Below are 21,954 nucleotides of genomic sequence, written 5' to 3'. Positions count from 1 at the left end.
ACGTTATGCTGCACGTGGAATGGATGAACATGGTATCCGTAGGCCCGTGCAAGTAATCGCACCCCTGTTGAAAGCTCCAATGCACATGCCCCGCTTAGTCCAGCTGCGCTACCCGGCACCAATCATTTAGGGACCCCTGTACAGGGGGTTTGAACTGCAGTCTGCAGATAACTTTTGGATAGAGTGTCCTTTTAGCATTCTGCTAGTAGTCCTCCCACTTCACGATAGTTGCGCCGAGCAATCTATCCCACTTTCTAGGAGGCAAAATTCGACATATCATCCTTTGGCCGCTTCGAGATCTTTCTGTCAAGCAACACGGCACAGAAAACGAGGCATGCGGTAACGGTTCCGAGTTTTGACGGCGGGCAATTGCATCGAGCCGAACATAGCAACACGTTAACGAACTGCAACGGCCATACAGCCAAACACACCACGACAAGCGCATTGTCTAGAGGAAACCTGCGGCTTATAGAATTCAAATCCGACTTGAATTTTCTAAATTACACGCTTAATCCGAATCTTATTCCAGCCAGTCATGATGAACGGCTGGGACGAGAAGCACGCGATGGACGAGGATGCCTTTGGGGCGAAGGGGAACATTGTTAGCGCTTTTGACGCCTTCCGTAAGTCCTCTGTTATGGTAGTCATTGCACAGCAGTTGTGCGCTCAGGTTTGAGTGATAGACGCGAGGAGCAACCCGCTAACCCATGTTCTCTTACAGCCAAGGCGAAACCTCAGTATGTGACGCGGACGTCAGGCGGCGGCAAGTGGACGGTCGCAATGGCTGTTATATCAGTCTTCCTGTTCTGGACCGAAGTCGCTCGATGGTGGCGCGGCACAGAGACGCATAACTTCGCTGTTGTTGAGGGAGTTGGACACGAGATGCAGATTAACATGGACGTCGTCGTGCGGATGCACTGTGACGATCTTCACATCAATGTGCAGGATGCCGCAGGTGACCGCATCCTCGCGGCCAGCAAGCTGACTCGCGACAAGACGAACTGGTCTCAGTGGGTTGACAACAAGGGCATTCACCGTCTGGGCCGGGACAGTAAGGGCAAGATCGTTACCGACGCCGGATGGCACGATGAGGAGGGATTCGGTGAAGAGCACGTTCACGATATTGTTGCCATCGGAAAGAAGAGAGCGAAATGGGCGAAAACACCCAAGCTTTGGGGAGAAGGCGACAGCTGCCGCATTTATGGTAGTTTAGATGTGAACAGAGTGCAGGGTGACTTCCACATCACAGCTCGAGGTCACGGATATATGGAATTTGGAGATCATCTCGATCACGCTGGTAAGCTGGCCTTGTTTCCCGAGCTTGCGATTTAGTGACTGACATCTTCACAGCCTTCAACTTCTCGCACATCATCTCGGAGATGTCTTTCGGCCCATTCTACCCGTCACTTGTCAACCCCCTGGACCGAACTGTCAATCTTGCCAGGATTAATTTCCACAAGTTCCAGTACTACTTGTCTGTGGTTCCTACCGTTTACACCGTTGGCAAGTCTGCTTCTGCCTCCAACACCATCTTCACGAACCAGTACGCTGTCACTGAGCAAAGCAAGGAAACCGACGATCACAACATCCCCGGCATCTTCTTCAAGTACGACATCGAACCTATTCTGCTGTCAGTGGAGGAATCCAGAGACGGTATTCTGCAGTTCCTGATAAAGATTGTCAATGTCGTGAGCGGCGTACTCGTAGCCGGGCACTGGGGCTACACGCTTAGTGAGTGGTTCAAGGAGGTTAGGGGTAGGAGGAGAGAGCGGAGCGAGGGCTTCATTGGTACGAAGAATTCAGAGTACGACCAGTAGAGAAGCATTGGGCAGCGCAAGAGTTATCATTTGTGCAACTTAGGAGTTTCAAAGGGTTGTGTATAGATATGCATCTGGGACTGGGGGAATTGTTATTTTTTGCATTGAACATACAGTTGACCTGAGTGACGCTGATTTCGCATGTTGTGGTGTGCTTATTTGAATTGGGATCTGGTAGTTAGTGCACTCACTGTCGGGTGCGTTTTCTAGATGCTCGTCTCCTAAGCACAGGGATTGCCTCGGTGCAGCGACGCCGATGCCGGCAGTGCAAGGATGCTTTGGGGTTGCCCCACAATGGTGTAAAACTCCCCCAGACTTTCCAATCCGACATCGCCAATTTGCAATCCAAAAAATTACACACCCCGCCACTACGACTCACACACTACCTTGGGAGGGAGGTGTGCAGTGACGATGGCACCAATTGAGCTTGCCAGTCGAACTGGAGGCGCCGCGAGGGTATGGTTCTACTGACAATCACTTCTTGTGCAACAATGAGGTGGCTAACATCAAGACAGCGGTTCTTGACGCGCACGCGACCATGCCTTACCGGATCCTCATGTCTGCCGGTCAGGAGAACCTTCGCCACTGCGCAGGACATCGACCAGAAGGACGCTGAGATGCGTAGACTTCTGCCCAAGTCGATCAAGCCTGACACCTACCGAAAGCTCCACGATAACCTCCTCAAAGTCCGCCAAGTTCTTGGACAGCAAAGGCTCACACTTGCTGAGAAGATCCTCTACAGCCATCTTGACAATGCCGAGGAATCGCTCCTTACCGGTACCGAGAATGGCCGTAACATCCGTGGCAGCGCGAACCTGAAGCTGAACCCGGATCGAGTCAATATGCAAGATGCCTCGGCGCAGATGGCCCTGCTGCAATTCATGTCCTGCAACCTGGCTCAGCCCGCCATCCCGGCGAGTATCCACTGCGATCACTTGATCGTGGGCTCCAAGGGCGCCGAGAGTGATCTTGTCGATGGCATCAGCGTGAACAAGGAAGTTTTCGATTTTCTCGAGTCAGCTGGACGCAAGTATGGCATGGACTTCTGGCCTCCTGGTGCTGGTATTATCCACCAAACGGTTCTTGAGGTTTACGCCCTGCCCGGTATCATGATGTTGGGAACCGATAGTCATAGCCCTAATGCTGGCGGTCTGTCCACCATTACCATTGGTGTTGGTGGTGCTGATGCTGTCGAGGCGCTCGTTGGCGCTCCCTGGGAGCTGAAGGCGCCCCGCGTTCTCGGTGTCAAGCTGACTGGCAAGCTGAATGACTGGGTTTCCCCCAAGGATGTCATCCTCAACCTGGCCGGCAAGCTGACCGTGCGAGGAGGAACTGGTTTTATTGTCGAGTACTTTGGTGAAGGCGTCGAGACCCTCAGTGCCACTGGTATGGCGACCATCTGCAACATGGGTGCCGAAGTTGGCGCCACGACCTCCATCTTCCCCTATACAAAGGCCTCAGAACGTTACCTTCTCCAAACCCGTAGAGAGGCTCAACATCGTGCCCTCGAGGGCTACAGAAACTGGGGAAGCTTCAACTTCAGAGCTGATGAGGGCGCCGAGTACGACCAAGTCATCGAAATCAACTTGTCTGAGCTTGAGCCCCACATCAACGGCCCCTTTACCCCCGATTTGGCTACTCCTCTGTCACACTTCAAGGATACTATTCAGCAGGAGCAATGGCCTCAGGTTCTTTCCGCCGGTCTCATTGGCAGCTGTACCAACAGTTCGTACGAGGACATGACTAAGGTTGAGAGCATGGTTAAGCAGGCTGAGAAGGCTGGCTTGAAGCCCAAGGCTCCCTTCTACATTACTCCCGGTAGCGAGCAGATCCGTGCCACTCTTGAGCGTGACGGTACCTTGCAAACTCTTGAGGGTGCTGGTGGTATTGTTCTTTCCAACGCTTGCGGTCCTTGTATCGGCCAATGGAAGCGCCAAGATGACATTCCCAAGGGAGAACTGAACGCCATCCTTACGTCGTACAACCGTAACTTCCGTGGGCGTAACGACGGCAACCCTGGCACGATGAACTTCCTCGCTTCCCCTGAAATCGTCACCGCTATGGCGTACGCTGGATCCACCACCTTCAACCCTATGACTGACAAGCTGCAAACCTCCGACGGCAAGGAGTTCCGCTTCGACCCTCCCCGAGGCCTAGAGAACCCCAAGACCCCCTTCGAATCTGGTGTCGCTGCTCTTCAGGCTATCTCCCCTGAGCAACCCAACCCCGATATCAAGGTGGCCATCTCCCCGACCTCCGAGCGCCTCGCCTTCCTCGAGCCCTTCGCCCCTTTCCCCAAGGGCGACTTGAGCGGCCTCAAGGTTCTCGTCAAGGTTACTGGCAAGTGCACCACCGACACCATCTCCGCCGCTGGCCCCTGGCTCAAGTACAAGGGTCATCTGCCCAACATCAGCACAAACACGCTCAACACTGCTGTTAACAAGGAGACGGGTGAGGTCAATGCCGCATACGACGTCGACGGCTCCAAGCATACGATCCCTGAGCTTGCGCAGCGCTGGAAGGAGCGCGGCCAAGAGTGGCTCGTCGTTGCCGAGCACAACTACGGCGAGGGTAGTGCGCGTGAGCACGCCGCTCTGCAACCCCGTTACCTCGGCGCCCGTGTCGTCTTGACCAAATCTTTCGCCCGTATCCACGAGACTAACCTCAAGAAGCAGGGTGTCGTGCCCCTGACGTTCGAGAACGAGGCCGATTATGACAAGATCGCGGCCTGCGATGAGGTTAGCACCATTGGTCTGTACGAGATGTTGCAGAACGGCGGCCAGGGCAAGGTGCAACTGCTCGTCAAGAAGAAGGACGGCTCCGAGGTGCTCATCCCTACGCAGCACGCCGTTACCAAGGATCAGGCTGGATTTATCCTTGCGGGTAGCGCTTTGAGCATGCTCGCTAAGCGCAACAAGGCCTAAGTCGGCGTGGGTGGTAGATGAAAACGGATATGGGAGATACATGCTTGTATGGCTTTCTTTTTTTTTATTGGGTTTTTTTTCTAAAAGGCGAAAGAAGCGAAGACAAAATTGACGTTTGTGTATACCTTGTGCAGAGTCTTTTGTTTCCAGAGGCCTTGATTTATAGAGCTAGGGTTGTATACAAATAAGAGAAACGATTGAACACGCACGTGAGTGAGTGTTGAGCTTTAGGAATTCTGTGATGGGTGACCCTTTGGTGATAGCCGTCCGTCAGTCATCAGTAACATGTACTGAGCTGTAGATGAAAGAATGTTACTAGTTGCCGTGTGTTTGGACACTTATATGGCTAGCGAAACAATTAGGGAAAAGACCGTAGAATACTATCATGGTCAATGTAAAGGGTTGAATGTCTGTTTTTACTATAGGTCTATCACGAGTTTCACTTCAAGAAAGACTGCAAAACCCTTTCTAGGCGGCTGGTATCACGACGTCTTGGTGTTCTCGGGCATTGGCTAAGTATTAGGACCATGACGTTGATGGGAATACGTAGGGTATGGCCAACTGGACTATTTCGGCACGTACTGCTGGAGGGAGCCTCCATGAAGACTCCACTTTAAGCAATCACAATTTGCAAGTTGGACCGGGTTATGGTTCAGGAGATAAAGCGAGTTTCCCATATTCACTTTATGATATGGCTCAAACCCCCAGCTGGATTGTGATAGCAGCTACTCTCTACCTCCCTGACCACCACTACCGGTCTAGATCCTTACTACTAACCGGATTTCGTAAAGACCAACGATGATATTAGGAAATAAACAGGACCTCCTAAGTTGAGGCCCAGGTATCATTCAGGAAGAAACTTAAACGGAAAGCCCCCAAAAAAAGCTGCCCAGAACTCCATGATTCAATCTCCTCGTCTCGCACAGGATCTCGCCTCGTATGTGCATGAGTCTTCTGTGTCTCGATCTCATCTTTCATGGCTCATAATGATATACAAAAGGGCGGTCCGGTCAGATGTTGCTCAGACTTATATTTGGAGAGGCCATTATGAAGATCCCTCATCGTCCATGCTTGCTCTTTGGGAATAAATGCCCCCAAGACTCATTGGCGGCCTGGAGCGTGGCAGCCTCTTTGTTTTTCTGTAGGTTCTTCTCGCGGTTCTCTCGCATCCAAGCCGTGGCGCGCAACCAAGCCTCATTTTTGCACACGTAGCTGGGAAGTTCATCCTCAGGCACATCGCCAAAGTCCATATGTCTATGGTGCGACCATGGCTTGCAGGGATTGTCCGGCGGCGGTAGTTCCCGGCCTTGCTTCGCCGCTGCTGCCGTCTCCTCCGCTTCGGCTGCCGCACGCTTTTCCTCAGCTATCCTTTGTTGCCGCATACGCTGAGCTGCCTTGCCGAAGTTGGCCTTGCGCCCGGCACGCGCCTTAATTTCTTCCATCTTGCGTTCATACCACTGCTCAGAGCGATCGTGGGACCAGTGTATGCGGGGGTCGAGCCTCATATAGAATGGCTGCCGGTTCTCTGCTACAGCTGACGCGGATTGATGATACGCTGGCGCAGTAGGAATAAAAACACCTGGAGGAGGGCGAGCGGCTTCGGGTTGACCGTATAGCATCGCGTCGAACTTGGAAGCGTCAAATGTGGCGGATAGTTGCAGGCGACGCTGTTCGCAAGTCATAGCATTTGGCAGGGGGGCTTTCGGTCTCCACTGGGAGTCTATTCCGAGAGGGAGCTGTTGATTGTGGGCAGAAGAGAGCTCTGTTTGCGCCGCATGTAATCGATGGCGACTTTGTTCATATACGGGCAGAAGACGCCCTTCAGCTTCACTATACTCATCGGGCTCTTCGTACAATCGCTCACGCTCACTGACGAGAAAGGAGTTGCGAGAAGAGAATGCAGGAGAACCTTCGCGGTCAGGAATGAAGTTATGTATGTTCGAGACAGTTGTGTTGCTGTCATTTTGTGCGAGACCGCCGTCTAAAGCAAAGCTTTGAGCTGTGGAGATATATGTGGTCGACTGTGATTGTGGATGATCTTCTTCGTCTATTTCATCCGACGAAGATAACGTGGAATTGGACTCTAAGTCGCTGTTTCTTTTGCGCTTATTGTGCGAGGTCTTCCTTCTATGCTTGGAGGCAGACGGCGGGACAACGGGTGCTGATTTAATACTGGTCGGAGGCCGAAAGCTGGTTCTCACGTACGGTAACGATCGAAAATCTCTAGTGCCATTTGGCACAGGAGATGGCACTGAGGATTTTGCCTGCTCTTTGGGTTTGTTCTGGATAGCACCAGTGATACGGGAGCTGCTGGCGCCTTGAGTTTTTGCTGAACTTGTGGAAGCCTCAAAGTCTTGAGAGACTGATCTAGCCGATCTTGAGTTGGCTCGAGATGCCTCAGAGTTGCCTGCAAGAGGCTTACGCTGACTCTGCCCATTCATTACAGGCCCTGTGTTTTGCCGAACTCCATTTTGCGCTACCTTTTTGAACAGTACTTCATCAGGGCTTCCTGAAAGCTGGGAAGAGAACGTGGACAAGGATGTTTGCCCTGGGCTAAAGCTGGGCTTGAGACAATGAGACAGAACTGCAGGTGATTTCGTCTGACTTCTCGTATTTCCGCCAATCGATTTTCTAGCTGTCATGGCGTGTTTATTGAGAAGATCAGGCGGAAAATTTGTCCTCCTAACCGTCTGGCGGGGGACAGTTGAGAGGTTTGCAATCGATCCCCGGCTGTCTGGATAGGTACCGAGACCATTTTGAGGTTGGCCTCCCTTAGACTCTTGTTCCGCTGCTGAGGTGTTTGAAGGGCCCTGTGGCTCCTTGATTGTAGGGGCTTTGCATGGCCGAGAAAAAGTTTTGGAAGAGCTGGTATCGTTTGAGCGTGTGTGGACGACTCTGGATCGGGGCATTAGTTCGCTGTGTAGAAGGCAATATTCCTTGTTGGGGTTCGTAAGGATCGAGTTACACCCCTCCGTGGCGCACCTGACAATCTGGAGGGATCCGTCCATTTCGATGCAAGTTCTGGACCGGCACTGAACGCGTTTGAATATGGCGGTAGAGAGGAGCAGGTTAAACCGGTTACTGCCCTCCTACTCGATGGAACAACGGCATAGGGCAACTGATTTTCGTAGCCTCATGATCTGATGGCTGATGATAAAGCGGCCAGATGCGCATAACGGAAGACCTGAGTTGATTAGCCGTTGAGATTGAAATCTTAAAGCTTGCGGATACAAAGAGGGACGATAGAGAATAAACAATGGGGATGAGAGAAATAAGTGTGCGCTCAGGTCTTTTCAGTTTTCTTGGTCTTCATTTCGGGGATCACAGCGGTTTTGAAGCCTTGTCTTGAACCTTCTTTCATGTGTGCCTCGGCCTTTGGTCCAACCATGTCGAGGCAGCTAGAAGCTGGACTCCAAATGAGGCTATATTCATGTTGTTCCTCGGTATCCATGTGTGAAGCTCTAGAATAGTAGGTAGCAACACAGCCTGCTTAGCACTACGTTGAGCGATGGCTTTGCAAGGACGAGGATGCGGCTCACTCAGTGAGTGTGACGCCGTGCTGTAGGGACAAGATGAGACAACAACCCCAGAAGGATCCTTTCCTATCGGACCTTTTACCAGTAGTCATCATTGCGCTTGATGGGCCATAAAAAAAATAAGGCTATCACGAAGGAAAGAAGAGAGAAAAAAGCTTACCATTTATGTTGGACCCTGTTTTTCCGTACGTTCAGTTTCGCGCCCACACACCCTCCGCTTCGCGACAGCTGGTGGGTGAGACTTTCGCATGGATCCAAGGAAGTGAATAGTCCTTAAGAGGGGTATAGCAGGTGACTGCAATCCCTTACCACAAAAAAGGCAGGCAGTTGCATTGGAAACACTCGTTGTTCTCGAAGGCGCAAACGCTAAACGCGGGCTCGTAGTCGCGGAACGTTACTGAGGCTCTCGCCTCGCGTTGCGTGCAGTGGAGGTTGTCAAGCGTTGGTTGCTGGAAGCACTGAGGGTCCTCGGGGTAATCCTTGCCTAGCTTCGCTAGTGAAGGTCTCGGGCGAGACGGGTACCTTCGTTCCACATCCGAGTCCATACCAAATCGGTAACGGATCATCTCTTGCCCGTACACACGAATGATGGATGGACTTGAACAACGCGGTTACCCTACTCTTCGTACATTCAATCAAAGTATGTAGACAAAAAGAGGAGCCATTGTAAAGTATTTTACCACAAAAACTACGTAAAGAAGATACAGGTAAGCCATATGAACTCTATAACCCATTTACAGCCATTTGGTTACGTGTTCGGTCCGGATCATCTCTTCCCCGATGTCACCCCTCCATCCATAGGGAGCTAGCGCGGGGCCTTCTGGTTGCTAGCTGCTGGCTGGCTGTCCCTTGATCAATATCGGTGGTCCACTGTCTTGTCGCCAAATTGCCCGAAGCTCCCTGCCTGCGCCAGATGCGCGTGTTGCAACGTCTCAGCCTTTCCACGATTCCAAGACCAGTCTCATTGATCGAAGCTTCGCTAGGCTTTCTCGAAGGATCGAGCCACTGAAACAAGAGATATGAACTTCCTCAAGTCGGCAGTTGCTTCTGCCATAGCACAGGGGCCACCGTTCCCTTACAGCTTCGGCGACAAGGTGGATATCGACGAGTCCATCTGGACCCTGAACAACGGCACCAAGCGAGTAAGCATAGCTGTCTCATAAGCATTCATTATTATGCTGACGAATGGTTACCTCAAAAAAGGAAGACGGGTCAAACTGCAGCATTTTCTCTTTTGACGTTGCTGCGAACAAGTCTCGACTTCCCCTAGCCAAGAATGCTTTGCGCAAGCTAAGAACATTGCGCCATCCTGGCGTAATCAAGGTGTTGGACACGGTTGAGGTATGCGCGCTCCCGACTCGAACGACGTAGTATCTTACAATCACCATCATAGACCGACTCGTACATTTACATTGCAACTGAACGTGTGGTGCCTTTGCGATGGCATGTCAAGAGAAAGAGCCTTACGCCAGAAACGATAAAATGGGGATTGAGCAGCATTGCAGTAGGTCGAGGACGGATGTAGCATATTGATGAAGGCGACTGACCTCTTCTAGCGCACCGTCAAGTTTATCAACGATGAGGCATCATCAATACATGGCAACGTGAGGGTTGGCTCTGTGTATACTTCCGAAAGCGGCGAGTGGAAAATGAGCGGCTTCGAGGTTCTAAGCAGTGTTAAGGAGGACGATGCTGTGATATATGTCCGTAACTATCTTCACACATTGCCCAACATGCTGCTAACTTGTGATGCAGACATACGGCAGCTTGGTTCCAGATTCAGCAAGATATGCCCCACCAGAGCTTGCCCGTGGCGGTTGGGACGCCATCAAAAAGAGCCCGCATTCTGCTGTTGACTCATTCGGCTTTGGCTGCTTAATTTTCGAAGTTTTTAATGGCGACTTTATGGGCTCTGATCAAGCTGGCCAGACCAAGGGCATCCCCCCTACGATGCAACAAAGCTACAAGCGTTTGGTTAACCCAAACCCGAAAGCGAGAGTTAGTGTTGGTCACTTCTTGGAGCAGGGTCAGCGGAGCGGGGCTTTTTTCGACAGCCCTTTGATCAAATTGACTGAAGGCATCGAAAACCTCGGTGTCAAGACTGAGACGGAGAGGGAGGAGTTCCTTGAGTGAGTTGGCCCACACACTTCTTGTTAACAATTTCTCTAACTTTTGCAGTGATCTCGATCAACTTACGGACGACTTCCCTGAAGACTTTTTCAAAATGAAAGTGCTTCCAGAACTTATAAAGTCAGTCGAGTTTGGCGGTGGAGGCCCCAAGGCTTTCAGCGTCGTGATGAAAATTGCTGCGAAACTTTCAGATGATGATTTCGATGCAAAAATCACGCCTGTGGTCGTTCGGCTTTTCTCCAATCCTGATAGGGCCATCCGCGTCTGCCTTCTCGATAGTCTACCCCTCATGATCGACCGGTTGTCACAAAAGATTGTCAACGACAAGATCTTTCCGCAGCTTGTCACTGGTTTCACAGACGTTGCGCCCATTGTTAGGGAACAAACTTTGAAATCGGTTCTTGTCATCATTTCGAAACTCTCAGATCGTACTATCAATGGAGATCTGCTCAAATATCTCGCAAAGACGGCAAACGATGAGCAGCCTGGCATTAGAACAAACACAACCATTTGTCTCGGAAAGATTGCCAAGAACTTGGGTACTTCTTCAAGGAGTAAGGTTCTTATCGCAGCATTCACCAGATCTCTTCGAGATCCATTCGTGCATGCCCGAAACGCGGCATTGATGGCTCTGGGCGTGACAGGGGATTATTTCACGGACGAAGATGTTGCTTTAAGGATCATGCCGGTTCTTTGTCCGCTGTTAATAGACAAGGAGAAGGTGATTCGGGACCAAGCCAGCAAGACGATGGATGTTTACCTGCAAAAGATAAGAAAGGCAGCCGCTGGTATGCCGGACACCGCTCTTCCTCCTCAAGGCGCAGAGGGCTCAGGCGCTCCTCGAATGAGCACGCCGCAACCCAGCGATTCGGCCGCTTCTTCTTGGGCTGGATGGGCTATTTCGTCGTTCACTAATAAGCTGTCCTCGGCTGCAGGCGAGATGCAGACCTCGGCCGGCTCAGGGACCGCTTCTCCAAAGCCAACCCCATCGCCAGGCCCCGAGTCCAAAAAGCCGATCACATCTTCGGCGTCTGCTTTACACAGACAAGCAGTCAAGTCGCCACCACCTCCGATGTCGCGGACGCCTTCATCTGTCGTTGCTGATTCATTCAATCCTGAGCCTGCTGATGATGGCGACGCGTGGGGAGACATGGGAGAAGACGCCTGGGGAGAAGCAACTAATAGCTCTAATTCTGCAGCAAAGAAGGAATCCACCGCTAGTGCGACGCCGTTTGATGATGGGTCCGAGCCTGACTTTGCTGGCTGGCTAGCTGCTCAGTCTCAGAAGAAGAGTGGGACAAGCAAGCCACTTCCGAAAGGATTGGCCAAGTCTTCAACATCAACAGTGAAGAAGCCTCTGACGACCAAGCCTGCAACAAAACCAGTAGTTGCGAAGAAGATAGATTTAAAGCCCAAGCAACAAGATGATGACGACGGCTGGGGCGACGGATGGTAGATAGCCGCAGGGAGGTTACATACTCAGCACATACGGCGTTAGGAGTCAGGTCCAGGGAGATCCATGTTTTGGGATACCATAACTTTGCTTGTAATGTTCATAAAGCAACTATCCTAGTCTGCAATTGAGAATCGTAGTGCAGATGGCCGCAGCCCATCTGTGATGCGATACAAACGAATTTCCAGACGCCCCGCCAATCCAATCCCCCAGCCCAAAGTCAGATGGGGAAAATAAGTTACATGCATACAGCCCCATTGTGGGCAAATGAAACCGACCGAAACAAGGTGACCACCCATGAACACAAAACCATCATCTAGCCGACTCTGAATAGTCATTGAGGGCGACGCAGACGGCACCTCTATGGTGTCCGTTATACTGCCGGATGATCTGCTGACTGTGTAGCTCCCAGAGCCGCGCGTAGTGATCGGAGCATGCTGTCACCAGATACGCCGAATCAGCGCTAAAAGCGCAGTCCCATACCCAGCGCTGGTGACCCGTAAGAGTGGCCTCGAGGGGGAACGGTTTGGGCTCCTCGTTGGGGGCGGGTTCGAGGTCTTTGACTTCCCAGATGCGGGCGGTATGGTCGGCGCTACAGGTCGCAAGCTTCTTCACATCGGGAGACAGAAGAATACGAGTAATATACTCCTTATGCGCATTGAAATGCGTCACTGGAAGAAGCTGCGTTCGGTCATAGGTCTGGAGCAGTTGCCAAACAAATACGTTGCCCTGCTTACGGTCAGCCTTGTACCCATAAACAGGGGCCTATGTCCAAATGGGTGCTTACGCCGTTATTGGCTGCACATAGAAGAGAACCATCACTGGCAACGGTGACACTTGAGACGGAGACGTCCTCTTCGGGGATTAACTGGTGGGAGCAATTGTTCTCGGCCAGGTCCCACACACGGACGCTACCCTGACGGTCGCAGCTGATGATCTCGCCCTGGTTAGGGTGAATAACGACATCGTTGGCGGGACAGCCGTGATTGTAACTACGCTGGACCTGACCGCTGCGCGTCTCCCAGATCTTGACAGTGCCGTCTTCGGAAGAGGTGACCATCCACTTGCCTTCACAATGGAAGGCGACGCCGGTGATATTACCCGTGTGGCCCTCGAAGGTCAGCAACGGGTTCGGGTTCGTTGACTTGATGTCGTAAAGCTTAACCGTGTGGTGGCCAGCAGCCGCGAGGAAGCGCTTGTCGGGAGAGATGCAGAGGCGGTTGACTTGAGAGTCTGGGTGCTGGATTGTACGAGAGCAGATGCCAGAAAGAGCCTCCCAGAACCTAGGGTTAAGGGTGTCAGTCACGGTCTTCGATTTATCGCGACAGAATTGAGGTACCTGATTGTGTGGTCGTAACCCGCTGGAAGACTGTTAGCGATGCGTTTCGCCAGCCTTTCAGGAAAGCAGGATGCTGAGCGGCTCCTTGCATGCGAAGGAGGTGTAGTACTTACCTGTGCAGAGAATCACAGACATGGTTAACGCAGAAAAGCCGTAGGCTTCAACTATCTCATGATATATCGTATAATAGGGTGGAGTTTGTGAGAATGCGAAAAGCGCCTCTACAATTGTGTTGCGCGCAAGTTCACCCAACAGGAAACTGCCCCTCCAAGATGCGGTCGGTTGGCTGAATCGGATTCCCTCCTGGAGCTTCGGTTCCTAACAATACGGCCCCACTAGAGGTCCGGGGTGACTTTGGGTTCCACCAAGGTGTGGCTGCTGTCGGGTTAACTCTGGAAAAACTTCGACAAGTACGTACCACTTACAACCTTCCCCCTACTTCTCAGGATCTTCTCCAAATCTAGACTTGGACGACAATACATCAATGCCGTTTCTTTTGAAAAGCAACGCATCACGTCTTAAAAACCGCAAATTATTAAACGATATTATTCATGGAACGCATTCAATGTGTAACTTTGTCGGGCTACGGCCGTATGGAACATGCAATCCACAAGCAATGCTGTAGTGTAACAGGGGGGGTCAAGAGTTCCTGATCAATGTTGGTACATATTCCCAGCAGTATACATGACTGAGGCTCTCAAAAGGCAAATTCGATTTACAAATATGATGTTAATTCTGGCGTCTATCTTCGTAGAATGGGCAGTACCCTGGTCTATGTTATCTAGACTAGATCTCAGCCTGGTCACATTGAAGCACCCTCAGTTCAATACATTTACAGCATAGCTGCAATAATCCGGCCATGTCCAGTGTGTGTAAATCCCCAGCATCAGACATACCCCATAGGGAAACTATTCGTGCATCGTACTTCAGAGCGAATCCCAGTCCAGACTATGTGAGTCTTCTGGCTAGTCAGATATCAACGCCTTCCTCCCATGAAAAGCAACCTCGATCAGTTCCGTGATCAACAAGCTACTGACTTTTAGGGGACTGCTGAATGTTCCGAACTCCGTAGAAGGGCTTTGTTCCTGCTACCTAGACGCGCAGAGGATGCCAAATATCGCCTGCAAGGTTCACAGCATCAGCATCGCGCCCTTTATCTTCTAAGAGACGGTGCCGATAATTTATTTCAGTTAACCAATAGGATGCCGTAAAATTTCGGCGTATCGTGCATTACCGGCCGGTTTACCTTGTACAGACCTTGCTTAATGGCCTCCCGGAAAGCGCCACATGGCTCGATCAGTCCGCCAGTGAGAACGGCAGCTCAAGCAGGCCGATTGTCAGCCTACCAGATCACCCAGAGAAGCAAATCAGTTCTCTAATACCGCAACAGAACTATTCATCTGTGTTTGACCTGCAGTTTCTCGGAGGCTACGAAATATGATTGTGAAGTGCAACCAGTAATTCATACCTTCGCCATCCTGGAATTAATGGATGTTGTCGAGATATCAGCATCCAGCTTCAGCATACATTCTCAGTTTGATTTTTTCATTATTAGGCTAAACATATTCTGCTGTGCAACATGGCCTTGGTGCTCAAGCGCTTCCACATAAGTCACTAGCGAACTAATGCTCATGAGAGTGCAACAAACTTTATCAAACATCGGAACAGACGCCATGATTTTCCAATTGCGAGCCGAAGCCTATCATGACATATGAAGAAAACTTTACTTGATTATGAAGGGATCTCGAGCCTGCACAAGTATGTCCGACGAAGCACTGGACTGAAGCAACCTTTTCCTACCAACAACACCTTGCGGGCAGGTTTCACGATCTTACTATAAAGATGCCTAATAACTCTTTGACAAATCTCGATGTCTCGCTACGGTAGGCAAGCGAGTGTTGTTTTAAAAGACAGGTAAATGACACTCGTACCGAGTGTTTGTGTACCACATGTGTCTACGGTCGAAAAATGTCGTCCGCACAGCTGATTATCCACTGATTAATACGGCTATGAGTTTGTCCGGTACGGAGAGCAAGGGCTGAAACACAGATTGTTGACTGAAAAGCTAGAAGTTCATGTTCCTTTCTACTTGCGGGGTTTTGTAAAGTAACAGTATTTTCAACCCCGGGTTTCTTTCCCCTAAAAACCAACGAAACGTCGCAAAAATAAACAGGCGGACTGTCTAATCATCATAAATAACATGAATCGTAATCGAACCCAAGAATCCGCCTAGAAAGTATTACTTGGCCACTGAGGCTTTTCTACTCTGCTACACAGTTGTATGTAACTATCAAGGACTACGGTATTTACACGAACCCTCCCATCGCTGGCAGAGCCCAAGAGGACTTCCTCGAGCAATTTCAGCTACGCCCGGCGGCAACCCCCTTGTTAGGGTCTCCATTGGTTGGACCCTTAGGGCCGCGTTTGTCTGGATGCGTGCCTCCAGTCCGAGAATGGGGGCTCAATGATATGTCTTTGGCTGCGCTTCCATGGGAGCATGGAACTCTTACTACGCCTTGGGAACCGCAAAATTCACAAGCATGTCTGCTGAGATTAGTCAGAATTTGCTTCATCATGCTTAAAAGTATTGGCAACCGTCAAAACACTGACCTTTCATGTCCAAAACAGTGGATGCAGGTTCTGAAGTCCCACTTTCCAGCGTACAAGTCTTCGATACATCCACAGACTTCGTCAAGAGGCATGCTGTGAACCACTGACTGACTTTGGTAGGTGTCGATGGATAAAGATTCAAACTCTCGACGTTGGTATCAAGTAACCAGGAAAAATAAGTCAAATTGAACTGAGGAAGTTTCAGATTGCATCCTGAGGACACCAGGAAAAGGGCGAGGCCTGCATTTATACTTGTCTATCGCGATATCCAGTTGGTAAGACTGTAATAGCTATCTATGCAGTAGGGTCACGCGCCCAAGGTGTTGATTGATAGGCCTCCAGCGTGCTGTCTTCTTCACCGCCTTCTCCGGATAATTTTCTTGGCATTCTAATGGGAGTCTTGATGGCCATCGAGACATCATCGAGGGGGCTGTTGGCTGAACCTGTGATCACCGTGGCAGCTGCTGTCAAGGTTGCCTCGTTTCATCCTACAGGCCCACGAATAGGGTGGAACTTGTTGGTGGTACTTGATATGTCGCCTTATCCTACTTGACCTTTCTGGGAATTTACCGTGGTGAATCACATCCTTGTTAGACGCCATTCAGCGCATCTCCAGCAACTCGATCCTCGCATCGACGTCAGCCACAGGATGTACGGAACCCAGCTTACACTGCTCTTACCTCCGGTGCAGTAAGAGTAAGTATCATAGTTTCCCTATGCTGTACTGATTCCGAACCCTCAAGAGTTCTTCATTCGTGTCCCCACCTATGAAAGAACGTACCCTGGGCGATTGTGTACAATTACAGTCCTTTGCATATCATTGTTTGAGAAGAACAATGGGCATCCCTTCTTGTCAAGTTTGTACTTCTTGCTTTGGACGTCAGCCCAGCCCAGCCATGTCGAGTGTAAGTTCCAACAATCGCCGTCCGAAAACCGACTCATATCCGGTTACGTGCATCTCAGCCAGACTAATTCACTCATAGATTGCAACAAGCCCACTACAGTCATTTTAATGGTGTGGTTGAAACAGGCAGGTGGGGCATCTCTAAGGATTTAACACAAAGAGAACACAGATGGTTATTGATTGAAGTCAGGTAGGCGAGCAAGCGCTTTCGGCGCTGCATAAATCGAAATCACCCCTGGTTCTGCAAACACTGCACTTCCGACGTAAGATTCTACTCCGAGCCAAGCCCAATATTTCACTTGGCACAAATGTCAACCCCGATGAGCTTTTTTGTCTCGACAAAAGACTACCACGCCACGCCTCAAACCAAGCCATAAAAGCTCGAAATCGGTTTATTTCAGGGCGTGCAAGATACCATATACAACCCTTACTCCATTCTGTATCAAAGTTTGAAAGGCACTTACAATTTGGGGCTTGTTGGTCGAAAATGCCCAATTGGATATTCTTAATCCCTGACAGGAGATGAAGAGGGCACGCAATAGACAACGAACAAGAGAGCAAAGTGCTCCAACAGCGAGTTCTACAGAAGAACACTAAGGAACTCCGAGTCTGCGACATAGTCGCTGCCTCGCATTCAAAACTCCTGAGAATATGACGGCTCTAGCGCTCTACAATCTCGCCTACTCTATTACAACCCCCCTACCCTCGGTCGATTCCTTTTTGTGCTACCTATTCTTCTCGTCGAGAGAGTTGTTTTGACGCGATTAAGACAGGTCATCCGAAAAGGCAGTACTCTCCACGGCGCTTCTCGGCAGACCCTCTCCTCCGAGTGACTCTGTATATCAGCCCGACATATCCACGTGGCTACCAACCGAGTGCCCTGGCCGACCAGTACAGTACTTAATTAAGGGAGACGCCGTACCGGAGAACGACCTGTTGTCTCCCCTATCTCACCGTAACATGTCGGGTATTTCTCCCGGCATGATCATCCTGTAGGTCCTTTCGCACCTCGTTCGCATTCGTAGCCGCCTCACAAATTCCCAGCAATATGACCGAGTACACATTTTACGGTAGCCCCTTTTCCCTCACCTCCCTTTATCCTCGCCGACGTATGTCCACCACCACAAGCCCTTCGCTGGTCTTGGTGTTTCTTTTTTGGTCCTGCTTTGCATGACAAGTGCCCACATGAGGCAAACTTGCGAGTTTCGGTGAACACCGGTACAAATCAGGAGTCATGGCCCCCGTGTGATCTACATCAACATCAAAAAGATCCAAGCATAGGTACATACAAGCCGCTAGCTCGGAAGAAACAGGGGCATACAGTCGTCGTGGGTTATATTACATCTTAATCATTTTATTACGTCACGGAAAACACCGGTTTTTGTCATAAATGTCTTCCTTCTGGTTGCTTTCTCGCGACTGTATCGCCTCATCCTTCCCTCACAATATAGTTGCTTCTCACCTGTTCCTACTTTTGTCCGCTTAGACTTCCTTCTGCCTGTAGTGTTATTGGAACAGAAATCAAAACATGACGTCCTTTCCAAACGCCATGATGAGCGGCCCTGATTGATCATGATTTATTTTAAGTCCGATGGATCGCGTTCTCAGCGTCTTTTTTTTTCTAAACAGCAAATAGAAGTACTGCGAAGCACGCAGTCATGCGGGTGGCCGTCCTGAGGATTCAGAGTTCCCGGGCGCTCTGAGGGACTATACTCGGCATCCTGAAAGGCTTTACACAATGAATAAGTTGTCCATAAATAAGCTAATTACTCTGAATGACTGGAGCAATAATTCTGGTAGGAGAGCCATGGTAGATATAGAAAAGTTTGAGGTGACCTAGGTATATTGTGGCCCACGATAGCAGTATTTGCCGTACCTGCACTGGCACTAACCGGAGGACCTCATCCTAAGTCTGTGAGCGTTGTCATTCCAAAAATAAAATCATCCCATAATCCCAATCCACCCTCAAGCAGTCCTGCCCATTGAATTCATAACGCCATAATAGCCACTATCGCATATTTCATACTAAGCCGAGAGTCGGAATTGAGGAAACAAACTCAATGAGACGTCAGAGAGAGAGAAACTTCACCCTAAAGAGCAGGTGCTGTCATCGCCAACATCCCGACAACTACAGAAGTCGTCATGATGCCACCAACGCTGAAAGCCCCAACACCTTGCCAACTTGGAAGAAAGCGGAAGCGCTTCGCGGGAGGCTGCTCAGTGTTGGAGAGAGTAGGGCGGGCGTTAGCGGCACTCAGTGCGTCCTCAACGCCACTGGCATCTTGTTTGTTAGCGACCTTCTCCATGTCTTCATTACGTTGTTTGGACGGAACTGCCTCAACAAGCTGTTCCTCTGGGAGAAGCGTAGAAATCTCGTCGGCTTTGCGCTTGGGAGATTTATGACATGGCGTCCGTTCGATTTTGTCAGTGTTCTCAATGTTTGGAGTGTGCGAAGAAGAGACTGCCAGTTTGCTCTGGTTGAATTGGAACGCGCTCGTCATATCAAGCTCTGGGCTGCTATACCGAACACTTGACAGCGAGAACTCTTGTTGGGGTGTGTTGAGAAACTTCTGCCCAGCAGTCTCCCAAGCAGATTCAGGCACTTTAGTTGACTTCGAAGCCTCCATAGAAATTTTACGGGGGTGTTGTGCCTTGTAGCCGTCGGATTGTACGTGAAGTGCGGCAGAGGTAGAATGGGCGGCTTCTGGTGATGGCTGTTGACACTCTTCTTGCCGTCGCATGGCCGCTTTATTGTATTCGCGCGCCGCGAAAAACTCAGGCTTTCCAGTCATTTGACCGAGATCCTGGGCTGAGGGTCCATCATTCTGAGGCAAGCACCAAGGGTTGCTCTCCGCCGCGACGTCCACAGACTGAGGAACCACATATACTCTTTGCCAGGGGTGATTAGAATGATGCAACTCTGAAGGCTGGGCTAAGGGTGCTTGTTGAACCCCCATGTTCACATCGGAGAGGCGTTCAATTTCAGGGTTGCTTTGGTTTAGAAGCGGAGGCAGTTTGAATTCGTCCGTATTTAGATTCTCGGCCTGCATTTTCTGTGCCAATGATGGCTGGTCCCAGGGAGTGCGAGGCAGAGGCTGAACCGTAGAAGTGTACGAAAGGCTCGTGGCGTGTTGGAACGCAGGCAGGGTAGGCAGAAGCTTGGGGCTGACCCGGCTATTATAGAACTGAGGAGTGGTCATAGATGCAGACATGTTTGGTGAGGATTGCTGCTGAGCGTTAACCGGAATGTTCCATGAAGCCTCATCAATATGCGGCTCATCCTCGTTGAGGCTGACACCGTCATCCATCTGGCAGTCGACGAGATATTCTGCCGCCGCTTCGATTTCTTCATCTAATTCCTCATTCTCAGACTCGTCATCAGTCTCTGCATCAATCTCTTGTTCCTCTTCACTACGACCTTCACTGTCGGAGTCGGTCATTGCGTCACTGAGACTGATATCTTCTTCGTTGGAATCGTAAGAACGGCCCGACCTATCGTCATCAGGGTAATCGACCGAGTTGCTATCCTCGTCGGAGTTGTCAGACTCGGAGTCAGAGTCTAGAGACAGCAGAGTATCTACAACTTCTGCGGTGGGGAGTGGAACATCCTTGATCTCATCTAATGGAGCGTCAACATCCGTAGAGATGTTCTGCTGGGGTTGCGAGGTTGTGCTAGTAGCTTCAATGCCTTTCATAGTCGTGCCGTCCTTTGAAAGGTCACTTGAGACTTCATCATCAAGCACGATGGTTACCGTTGCTGGTCCCTCGGCTATAGGCTCATGGGTAGAAGAGTCATCAGTAAGATCAATAGGGTCTGTAATAGGCCCGCCCAAGGAGCGACCTGAGCGTTGCTGTTGTCGGTCGATCTTGCGAAGTCTTTCGACCGTTTCGCGAACATCACTCTCATTATCAGAGTCGTCTTCACTACTGTCGAAATCATCAGGAACAGCGAATGAAGGCTGAACGTTAGATTTGGTAGGATGAATCTGCAAGGGGTCGAACTCGAAGCCGACCAAGACCGTGCAAGGCGGGAACAGTTCGCTGGACCGCTGGATGTCGACTCCAAACTTAATGGTATCACCTTGGCTCAGCTCGTGGGGTTCGTCCTGAGAAAGCCTCTGAGAGTTTAGGTAGGTGCCATGGAGGGAAGCAGTATCCTTGATATAAACTTTCTATTGCTCAGGTCAGAAAGAGTCTTGCTTGTGAAAGTATGAAAGAGCCTTACCTTATGATACCAGTCTACCGAGAGTTCGGCATGATCACGGCTCATGACCGGGCTGTCAAAAAAGCAGTTGGTCCTTTTTGCTTCAAGATCCGGAACTCGCTTGCTTGTTCTGCCAATATTGATCTTTGAGTTGTCCGAGCCAGAGTTGTTTGACTCCAGCGTGATTCTACGTTCGGGGAACTGGAATTCGGGACGATAATGTTGGGCAGAGAGAGTGATGAGCACTGATTCATCCGTTAGTTCTTCGTTAGACACAAGAGGAGTTGAAGGGTGGTCAGAGGGAGTCACCAACTTACCACGTCTCGCCTGGGGTGTCTGGCTTGATGCCATCTCGAGGTTGGCTAGCCACAGGCTTATTGTGGTTGTATTGGAGGTGCGCGATAAGAGAAGCGATGCTTCCCAGGTGATTGTATTGAGCCAATATTAGGACACGGCGCAGCGTTTGCTCTTGTATCAGCAGATATTGCTTCCGTCTGAATATGCCCAAGCAGATAAAGTGCAGGCGAGCATGGGACGACGAAATTCCCTTGAGTCGAAGAGAAAACCGATAGCTTCGCCAAAGATTATCTTGCGATGATGTGAGATTAAGAGGAAGAAAAAGACCTGGAGTGGGCGGCAGAAGTGGAAAGAGCACTTCTGGCTGCCAAAGGCTGGCTGAAGGTTTGGGAGGTGGAAGGAAGACAGAAAGGTAGGTGCGATACAGTGTAAGTAAGGTAGAGAGTGGTTGACGCCAGTGACAGGTGAGGTGGGACAGGCAGCAGTGAGATCTGGAGGGAACACTGTACCGGCACTGTATCAGGCAGTTGCAGGCAACGATAACGCCTTATCAGACCCTGGGTAGTGCGCGGAAAAGGGAGCTTGCAGGGATGTTGGCGTCTGGGTTAGCGGGGGATGGTGGGTTGGTGGGGTTATTGGAGCGGCACCTGCAAGCTGTGACGTTCGCACTTGAGATAGGTAAGTGCGAATGTGGTGTCGATGTATGCCCGATTTTGATAAGACGGAAGCTGCAAAAGAAG

The 21,954-nt window shown here is 50.5% G+C and overlaps 6 protein-coding genes across 6 annotated transcripts; 2 read left to right on the top strand and 4 right to left on the bottom strand.

Moving 5' to 3' along the window:
* Window positions 1-535: 535 nt before the first annotated feature.
* On the top strand, window positions 536-4,741 carry CTRU02_200283 (aconitate hydratase; the record flags this gene model as incomplete). The annotated part of the gene is made up of 4 exons (XM_036718283.2): window positions 536-623; window positions 722-1,297; window positions 1,351-1,804; window positions 2,329-4,741. 4 exons carry the CDS (start codon window positions 536-538, stop codon window positions 4,739-4,741), a joined length of 3,531 nt encoding a protein of 1,176 aa, XP_036589283.2.
* A 1,058-nt stretch (window positions 4,742-5,799) lies between these two features.
* On the bottom strand, window positions 5,800-7,749 carry CTRU02_200282 (uncharacterized protein; the record flags this gene model as incomplete). The annotated part of the gene is made up of 1 exon (XM_036718281.2): window positions 5,800-7,749. One exon carries the CDS (start codon window positions 7,747-7,749, stop codon window positions 5,800-5,802), a length of 1,950 nt encoding a protein of 649 aa, XP_036589281.2.
* An 833-nt stretch (window positions 7,750-8,582) lies between these two features.
* On the bottom strand, window positions 8,583-8,843 carry CTRU02_200281 (uncharacterized protein; the record flags this gene model as incomplete). The annotated part of the gene is made up of 1 exon (XM_070203664.1): window positions 8,583-8,843. One exon carries the CDS (start codon window positions 8,841-8,843, stop codon window positions 8,583-8,585), a length of 261 nt encoding a protein of 86 aa, XP_070062246.1.
* A 453-nt stretch (window positions 8,844-9,296) lies between these two features.
* CTRU02_200280 (uncharacterized protein) lies at window positions 9,297-11,863 on the top strand (the record flags this gene model as incomplete). Its single annotated transcript, XM_036718278.2, has 6 exons — window positions 9,297-9,419; window positions 9,481-9,618; window positions 9,671-9,781; window positions 9,834-9,980; window positions 10,033-10,406; window positions 10,456-11,863. The coding sequence occupies 6 exons, from the start codon at window positions 9,297-9,299 to the stop codon at window positions 11,861-11,863; spliced, it is 2,301 nt and encodes a 766-aa protein (XP_036589279.2).
* Window positions 11,864-12,172: 309 nt separating this feature from the next.
* CTRU02_200279 (rapamycin complex subunit LST8 target) lies at window positions 12,173-13,334 on the bottom strand (the record flags this gene model as incomplete). The annotated part of the gene is made up of 4 exons (XM_036718279.1): window positions 12,173-12,589; window positions 12,648-13,143; window positions 13,200-13,221; window positions 13,313-13,334. The coding sequence occupies 4 exons, from the start codon at window positions 13,332-13,334 to the stop codon at window positions 12,173-12,175; spliced, it is 957 nt and encodes a 318-aa protein (XP_036589278.1).
* Window positions 13,335-18,803: 5,469 nt separating this feature from the next.
* CTRU02_200278 (Factor arrest protein 10) lies at window positions 18,804-21,268 on the bottom strand (the record flags this gene model as incomplete). The annotated part of the gene is made up of 3 exons (XM_036718277.1): window positions 18,804-20,885; window positions 20,939-21,162; window positions 21,235-21,268. 3 exons carry the CDS (start codon window positions 21,266-21,268, stop codon window positions 18,804-18,806), a joined length of 2,340 nt encoding a protein of 779 aa, XP_036589277.1.
* Between the last annotated feature and the right edge of the window lie 686 nt (window positions 21,269-21,954).

This window comes from Colletotrichum truncatum, assembly GCF_014235925.2.
Source record: "Colletotrichum truncatum strain CMES1059 chromosome Unknown Contig_0001, whole genome shotgun sequence".
Lineage (NCBI taxonomy): Eukaryota > Fungi > Ascomycota > Sordariomycetes > Glomerellales > Glomerellaceae > Colletotrichum > Colletotrichum truncatum.
Note: the sequence above shows the minus strand (reverse complement) of the source record. Positions and strands in the feature narration are given on the sequence as shown.